The sequence below is a fragment of the Hipposideros armiger genome, unplaced genomic scaffold (genome assembly GCF_001890085.2).
Source record: "Hipposideros armiger isolate ML-2016 unplaced genomic scaffold, ASM189008v1 scaffold_706, whole genome shotgun sequence".
NCBI lineage: Eukaryota > Metazoa > Chordata > Mammalia > Chiroptera > Hipposideridae > Hipposideros > Hipposideros armiger.
Window position 1 is genome coordinate 369,042 of NW_017732056.1, and position 8,766 is coordinate 377,807.

Genomic DNA, 8,766 nt, shown 5'->3' on the forward strand with positions numbered 1-8,766 from the left:
CATTGGGTCAGAACATCTTCATGAGGTCCCACTGCTAATTTTTATGCCTCAGGACCTGTGTCCAGAACAAAGCCAATTTGAATTAATTTGGCAATTAAGATATGGGAGACAAGCTTAGCTGGTCTTTTATATGGCCTTAGTTTAATATTTCCACCACATTCCTTTCTATTTTGTCATTCTACTTTAAATCTATCACTTTTCCACCTCTCTCCCTTTCTACTCCCTGAACAAGATGTTAGGGTTATCTGGCAGGATGTGGTCTTTTGAGCCCTTAGCATTAGTCAGAGACCATGTCATAGCTGCAGAAATTCTCCAAAGATTAGGCCCTTCTGGATACAGCTGGACAGTGTCCTTGTTAATTAACCCCAGCCAGGGGATGCATTTGCCTCCAGGGGATGTGGCTGTACCAGAAATCATGAAATCTCTTGAATGTGCATATGAAAAACTTGGCAAATTTAAAAGTGCCTCCACATTTGATCTCATGCCTCCTCCCTGAGGAAAGCTAGAGCCTTTATGCCTTCTTTGTAAGTCACCCCGATGCCAAACTCAGGGCCTCAGAAGGTACAGCCAGTGCTCTGTCCACAGCATCACGGCCTCTGCAGGCTTGGGTGACCTGCAGTGGGACCAACCCCGGAGAGCATTGGGCCTCGGAGGGACAGGAGTGAACTGAATGCTGTTCACTGATTCCACGGGGAGTGTTTTCATTGGAAATACGGGGAGGAGGAGGCCAGAGTGGTGCCTGAAATCCCTGGAAACTCTGCTTAGAGCTGAGCGCTCTTGGGGAGATGCTCGGCCTGCTGGTGGCAGCTGTCCTGGCTCCAGGCTTGGAACTCGAGCTTCCTCTGGAAATAAACTTTCTGGAATGTTTGAGAGCAAGGGCAGACAGGATGATCATTAAGAGCATCAACTCCAGGGCCAGACTATGATCAGACCGTGGCTCTGCTTATTACCTGCTTATTAGCTCGTCAGTAAGCCATCTTGTGCCTCGGTTTCCCCATCTGGAATGGGAAATGTAAGTACCTACCTCAGAGGAATTATTATCAATCTTAAAAGATTTAACGTACCTGGCACATAGCATTTTTGTTCTCACTGCTCCCTCTCTGACCAGGCTACAAATTTACTCCACACATATGCAACTGACAAGGTCTTTGGTCCTTTCGGGGAGAGGTGCTCCTGTGTCGGGAAGCTAGTGTTGGGAGAGGTAAATCGGAACTCAGCGGATACAGCCCCCTGTGTGTGTGATAGGACGGACCCTGGTGCTCGCTGTGGGCTCAGATCCTGTACCACTCTCCATCCCAGCTTCCTTTTCCTTTTCAGCTGCTGCTCGAATACCCCCAAACTCTCTGTGTGTCTTGTAAACTGAGCCAAAAAGGAGGAACCAGAAATTGCTCTCTTTTGAGTATTTTGAGGGATGGTGAAACCTTGTAGGAATGTTGCCCCAGGGACTGAGAAAACACCATATGTGGGAAAGCATTTCTAAGTGAGGAAAATAGCATATGCAAGTTGGTCAGGATCTTGGAAAACTCCAAGCAGGGGAAATGGGCACTGGGGAGAGTGTAGGAAGGGGGTTTTACGGAGGTCTTTAACAGGTCTTTTTCCAATTATAGCCAAGAAGAGCCTAGGGACCGTAGCCTATTTCAGAGCCAGGGCCTGTATTTGCTTTGGGAGAAGAAGGCAGAGTTGATTGGCTTCCAAACCAGACTTGGCAGAAATCCATCCAGATCGCAGGCCGGTAGCAGGGTCTTGGGTAGGTCTCGATCGTAGTAGGCGCTCGCGCAGTCAGTAACAGACGCCGGGGCTCCGCCATAGACCTGCCCTGTGCTGAGCGTCAGGCCTGTGTGGATGAAAATGCCATGGCCTCCTCATCAACGAGGAGACAGACCAACAGTGATAACACAGTAGGTTAATGGTTTATAAACTCCCACGAGCCTTCCCTTTTTCGCAACCCCACTCCAGGTACCTTGTATGTGTGCACGCAGAGCAGGCAGGCAGCGTCTCTGCTGCCATGGATAATTCAGGTTTATGTTCAGCTAATATTTCCAGTATGTCATCCTGGGCCAAACACTGTGCTAAGTGCTTCCATAGAGATGTCATTATTTACTCTTCACGATAACCTTGAGTATGCACAAGCCACATGATTTTTTTGAGCTGAAGAACCAAGTATCCTCTATCATTCTCTACTCTTATTTAGCAGCCTGAGCTTGGATGACCCAATCACCACCACACTGGGCTTCAGTTTCATTCTTGGTAAAAATGAGGAGGTTATCTAGGGTCATTTCCAGCTTCCAACGTTGTGTTTGGGGAGTTCTACTACCAGCATTCCTGAGCTTGCTCTCTGTGGGAAAAGCTGAAAGCAGATTATCAAGCGGTGTCCCCAGGAAGCCTGCTGGATTCAATGCAGCCTTGCAAGTAGTTTACAAACACCTCCCAAGGCTGCAGATGATGAGTCCCTCTGATGATGGCAAAGTATCATGGCAAGATTTGGGATTTGATGGTAAGGAGCAGTGCAAATCCAGAGAAGGAAGGATCTGACCTCAGGGACTTTGGGGAGCTTTTTTTTTTTTTTTAAAGATTTTTATTGGGGAATTGGGGGGATGGGAACAGTGCTGGGGAATTGGGGGAAGGGGAACAGACAAGTTGCTGTCCTTTTGTTCTTCAATCTAGTTGTGGGGGATGTTGCTTCACTGGCTCAAGTTGGCACCATCATTGCGCTCTTCTCTGGAGAGGCAGATCAGTCACCGACTTCTGGACGGCCGCTCACTGCGGCTGCTGGCCGCTCACTGCGGCTGCTGGCCGCTCACGCTGGCTGCTGGCTACACATGGTAGCCCATGGCAACGCACTGCCACAGGGGCTGCAGCCTACACCATCGCCAGCAACTCACGGCAGCCCAGCTCCAGGTTGAGCTGTTGTTCAGCATCTTAGCTGTGGAGGGCAGTGTCACTGGCCCTCATATGTGGGATCCGAACCGGGGCCCTCTGGCATCCCAAGCGAGTTCTTAACCATCGCGCCACTCGGCCGGCCCTGGGGAGCTTTTTATGTTATTAAGTGTTTTCATTTGTCCCACCCTACCCCCACCGGCAGTCACCTGATTTCTTTGCGCTGCATTTGTGTGTTGGGACTCGAAAAGGGGGCAGAGCTGTCTGAAAGAGTCAGGGGACCTCTGTTCTAACCCACTAAATGCCTTCGGGTTCCCAGAGGCAGTGCACACCGAACCGGGGTGGCGGGAAAGTCCACCATGGTACAAGCAGTAGTATTGTCTGTAGAGAATTTAAAAATAGTAGTTAAATCAACCGCCAGTCTGCTTTTTATGCTCACCGTGCTTTGGCAGTCCATAGCAGTGTCAGTGATACAAATATTCCTCCCTGATGATCCCGCCCTGTCCCCCTGCCCCATTTAGCTCCCTTCGTCCTTGGCTGCTGCTGCCCAGAGGAAGAAAGCAGGCAGTCTCAGGGGCTTTTTCATTTTCCACAACCCCAGGCTCTCTGCCAGACTGCAGCTGAAGTCACAGCTCCTGTCCACAGCTCTGAACATGACACCCTGCCACGCAGCACTCCGTGGGCGGTGGCCATCCCTCCTGACCAAAAAATGGATTTCTGTTCTTACCTTCAGACGATTCCACCGAGATGGAACATCTTAGCTCCTCGGCCAGGGCAGGCTTCACGGGCCTGCAACCAGTGCTGGGGCCCAGGGTCCCGTACTCAGGAAGGGGACCCCATTGAACTCAGGGTTCAATGCTCTGTGGTTGCCATCTTGAAATTCTTAGAATCTTCTCTCTGAATATGTGTTTTGTAGGTGAAGTGCAGTGAGACCACGGAGCATGCGCCTGGGGACATGCTGTGTTGGCTCAAATGCTGTCACACCTCCTGCAGCCACCCTGCCTCAAAATAACTTTTGCACAAGGCCCGGCACATTAGGTAGCTGGTTCTGCCTTCAGTCACCCTCACTTCCATCTCTGACTCACTGCACCTAGACCCCCACCTCTGTCTTGTATGCACTGTGGTGGGGACACCGGGGAGAGGCACAGACACAAGCAGGAAGGAAGGGGCTCCTGGCCTCGGAGAACAGAGAGTCTCGTGAGTAAACTGTGTAAGATGCCATAGCTGCCACCATCACCATTCAGACTGCATGCTGCAGGAATGCAGAGAGAGTGGTCACTGCCGCTGCCAGGGAGCGTCACAGAAAAGTCAGTTTCTAAACCAGGCACGGAAGAATGGTTACAATTTCAGCAGGAGAAGTGATGAAAGTGTGCGAGGTGAAGGGGACAACACGCGCACATGGGTCATAAAGCTTATTCAAGTAGCTTTTGAATAGTGGAGCACAGGGTGTGTGAGACCAATCGTAATAATGAAAAGGGAGGCTGGGCCCTGAGTGCAAAGGACCCCTCTCTCTTTCCTGTGTGTCTCCCTTCTTTAAACTGCAGTTTAGGTTTTCCTCATATGTAAAATGAAGGCGTTGGCTTAAAGGCTCTTCTCTTTCTTGTACCCTTTGGTTCTGTATGGAGGTCACCAGCCATAAAGATGCTTCCCCAGTCCATCAGCACCGTGCATCATGTCTCCTATCAACTCACCCTTGTAAGGACCTTGCTGATCTATGCATCGACTCTTATTCTACCTGGGACCTCCCCTGCAACCCCAAACCATGCCTGATCTCTTTCTCTGTGAGCAGATATCTCGTCTACTCTGAGCTTGCAGTGGCTGGGCTTTTGGGGGATTTAATAAATTGAGTTTGATAGACTCTCAGTTCCGAATTATTTTACTGCAGTTATGTTCTATTTGGGCATGAGGGGTGGGAGAAGGAGATGTAATTCTAATGATGTGTATGCCATATTTTTTGTTTTTCAAGTTTCATTTTGTCAACCCTGCAAGATTGAAGGAAATGTCACTTACATGCAGAGTGGGAAGGAGATTAGTTACCCCGTGGGAACCATTTTCCCAGGATAATATGATTCCTAGGACAGTCTTTAGGGTTGGGCAGCAAAGCTAGCATCCTTCACTCAGCTTTGACCTTGAAGGAGTCCGTTGTCCAGAAAGTAGTTCCCATGGAAGAGAGATGGTCCCCTTATCAGAGAGACAGGCCAGGAGCCAGGAGGAGGAAATTGGAGCAAAGTGCCTACAACATTGCTGGCCTTTGGGGACAAGAGAGCTGTTATTTAGACAGGATGGGGAAAGTGGCTGCATCTGTGAGTCCTGAGAGCAAGTTAGCACGGGCAGGCTCAGACACGGGTACTTGGTAAGCAGGACGGCTTTCCTATTTCTCGTGCCACCTTTATTTATTTCCCTTCTGGTTTTCCACCTGGATTTAGTAAAACCTTCCTGAAAATACTAAAGATGGACCGAGGGAAGGATTTTTATTTTCCACACTTGCACAGAGTCTTAGAGAAAACAATGTACCCCCGAGGGCCAGGGAGGTGGTAGCAATGATAATTAAAGAGTGGATACCTCTAGGCAGGTGGTGTGAATCACAGAGCACAGATCTGGATCACTCCTGCAGCCACCCCTTCCCACTGGAGAGTCTCCTTCCCGTGCCAAGCTTGAGAAAACCTGGGCTTGGCTCTCCCGTGAGAGAGACCAGCAAGGACGGTATCTTGAGATCAGCCCACTAATTCCACAGACTCAACGGAAAGCCCGTGTTGAGGTTCTACTGTGCCGGCAGAGTGAGAGCGTTGATGGGTTAAAACGTAGTTTGAACAGGGAGATAACAGAATTAGAAATCTCACCATTAAGAGAAACATTTCGTAATGGAATCTTTAAAAAGCCAAATGAGAAAAATCAATCAGCAAGGAATGTTGTTATTCAGGGCAAGTCCAGCTTATTAATTTGAGCTGGTTGTTGCTGCCTCTCCATTTTCTGCTGCTGTCTTGTGAAGAGGGTGACAGGGAGCAGTTGGATATCCTGGGGAAGCATGTTCTTTGGAGAGATTGGCAGAGCACCCTAAAACTCAAGCCCTTTCACAGAGTGGGTAGTGGCACCATGTGTTCATTTTCAAGGGTAGGAGAATGGCTCCACCAGGTGTGGCCCCACCAGGGGTGGCCCCACCAGGGGTGAGCCCATCTCTGACACCACAGTAGGGAAGCGTCCAAGCCAACCCCGAGTCTCAGGGTACTCCTTTGAGAGATCCCAGGGATTGCAGTTAAGGGGCAATAGAACTCTGTTTCTTGAGACATTTACAAGGCTGCTGCTGCTCAGACAAGACTGTAAATACCTGTTTGTAATGTTCAGGTTCAATTTCTTCATAGTTTGCCAAGGTGGAATGGACTTTGGTCCTCTCAATCTCAGTTGATGTTTAAAAAAGTGGCAGGATATCGTCCACACACAACAGAAGGCTGCAGATAGAGTAGGCATCCGATGCCAACACAATGGGTGCTGCCTGTCTAGGAAAGAAAGCAAAGGCAGAGGCCTGGAGTGCATTCCTCACCCTGCCTCTGAGTCCCAGGAAGAGACCTAACTCTCTTCTACTGTAGTTCTCTCCACTAGTGTTTTTGGTTTATTTTATTTAAAAAAAATTATTTTGCCCTGTCTTGTTTACACATGCATGCACACACCCACACACAGACACACACATACACACACGTCTTTCTCCATCACACAGCCACAGTGCTAGAAGAAAGACTGTTGAGGTGAAGGTCCTTGGAAGTCTAGGAGAGCAAGGCATTTGAGAGATTCAGAGGACTCGTACGAAGGCAGCAATTCCCAGGGGTGGGGGAAGAGATAGATAGGCTCTGGCTCTGGACATCATCAGGGAGGAGTTTTGTTTGCTCACCTGGGATGGTGACACCTGCTCTCTCTTACCCGCACAGGGACACTTGGCCTCTGGTAGAGCTGGCCCCACAACAACATGGACTCAGCTACCACAGCCTGCTATTAACACCTGTGTTTCCTTTACAGATCTTACAGGTGAACAAGGTGATGTCCATCTTGTTTTATGTGATATTTCTCGCTTATCTCCGTGGCATCCAAGGTAACAACATGGATCAAAGGAGTTTGCCAGAAGACTCGCTAAATTCCCTGATTATTAAGCTGATCCAGGCAGATATTTTGAAAAACAAGCTTTCCAAGCAGATGGTGGACGTTAAGGAAAACTACCAGAGCACCCTGCCCAAAGCAGAGGCCCCCCAAGAGCCAAAGCAGGGCGAGCCTGCCAAGTCGGAATTTCAGCCGATGATCGCAATGGACCCGGAATTGCTGCGGCAACAGAGACGCTACAATTCACCCCGGGTCCTGCTGAGTGACAGCGCCCCTTTGGAGCCCCCACCCTTGTATCTCATGGAGGATTATGTGGGCAATCCCGTGGTGGGGAACAGAACGTCACGGAGGAAGAGGTATGCGGAGCACAAGAGTCACCGAGGGGAGTACTCCGTGTGTGACAGCGAGAGCCTGTGGGTGACCGACAAGTCGTCGGCCATCGACATCCGGGGACACCAGGTCACGGTGCTGGGGGAGATCAAAACCGGCAACTCTCCTGTCAAACAATATTTTTATGAGACGAGATGTAAAGAAGCCAGGCCTGTCAAAAACGGTTGCAGGGGGATTGACGATAAACACTGGAACTCTCAGTGCAAAACGTCCCAAACCTATGTCCGAGCACTGACGTCAGAAAACAATAAACTTGTAGGCTGGCGATGGATACGGATAGACACCTCCTGTGTGTGTGCCTTGTCGAGAAAAATTGGAAGAACATAAATTGACATCTCTCCCCATATATAAATTATTACTTTAAATTATATGATATGCATGTAGCATATAAATGTTTATATTGTTTTTATATATTATAAGTTGACCTTTATTTATTAAACTTCAGCAACCCTACAGTATATAAGCTTTTTTCTCAATAAAATCAGTGTGCTTGCCTTCCCTCAGGCCTCTCCCATCTGTTAAACCTTATTTTGTGACCCGGCTCTCAGGAGCCACTCTGTAAAATCTGTGTACACCAGTATTTTGCATTCAGTATTGTCAAGGCCATGACTGTCATTTTAGTAAACTTGTTAAAAACAGATGATGTCAGAGTTGTGTATAGACAGTAATCACCCCCTCCTGGTATACTTTATCTTTGTTCATTAATTAAAAGGGCTGTTATCACCTCCATGATACCCATAGCTTGGAGCCCCACAGTTCATTCCAGCCAGCAAGCTTAATCTCCTGACAGCGAGCTTGCTCTCCTTCTCTGCTGTCAGTTTTGCCAATCAGAGCTATGATCGGCCCCAGTGGATCGGTCCTGGAACAATAACGATGAACCTGGCAATTTTAGTTTTGCAAGTTTCTTTTCAGCACATTTGTTGTTTGGGGTTGTGTAAGGGTTGGATTTTTTTTTTTTTTGGCTTTGGTTTCTGTTTTGTTTTTGTAAGTGGTTTTCATCCTTTTAGGCACATAGGCAAAAAATTTTAACTATTTGTAACAGAATAATTGTATGGTTCCCCAGAAGCAAACTGAAATGGATCACGAATAATCTACCCACAGAAGAAAATTTACGCATCAGAGATTCTTTGGTGCATGGACTTACCTGCTTCTGGTGGCCCTTTATAGAGCAGCATGAGGAGTTAGAAAATCCTCAAGCTTTGGAGTCAGACCTGGGTGCAAATTCCAGCTCCTCCCCTGTGACTTGGGGCAAGGCTTTGAACTCCTGAGCCCATGTTTCCCAGGGTCAGAAAGTCAGATGGGGGATTCTGCCGACTTTACAGGGCTGTCCTGGGGATTCAGCCAAATAACCCCTTGCAGACTTCGTAGCGTAGCGTAGGCATTGGAGAGTAATAGTCCCCTGTCCCTTCCCCG

At 48.5% G+C, this 8,766-nt stretch overlaps 1 protein-coding gene across 4 annotated transcripts in view; it reads left to right on the top strand.

Annotated features, from left to right (window-relative positions):
* NTF3 (neurotrophin 3) overlaps window positions 1-7,988 on the top strand; it is a 67,070-nt gene extending 59,082 nt beyond the window's left edge. For all 4 annotated transcript variants that reach the window (XM_019627084.1, XM_019627087.1, XM_019627085.1 and 1 more), the window contains exon 2: window positions 6,886-7,988. In XM_019627084.1, coding sequence (XP_019482629.1) covers window positions 6,886-7,680 — 795 coding nt within the window. In that variant the 3' untranslated portion in view covers window positions 7,681-7,988. The remainder of the gene's footprint in view (window positions 1-6,885) is intronic.
* Window positions 7,989-8,766: the final 778 nt, after the last annotated feature.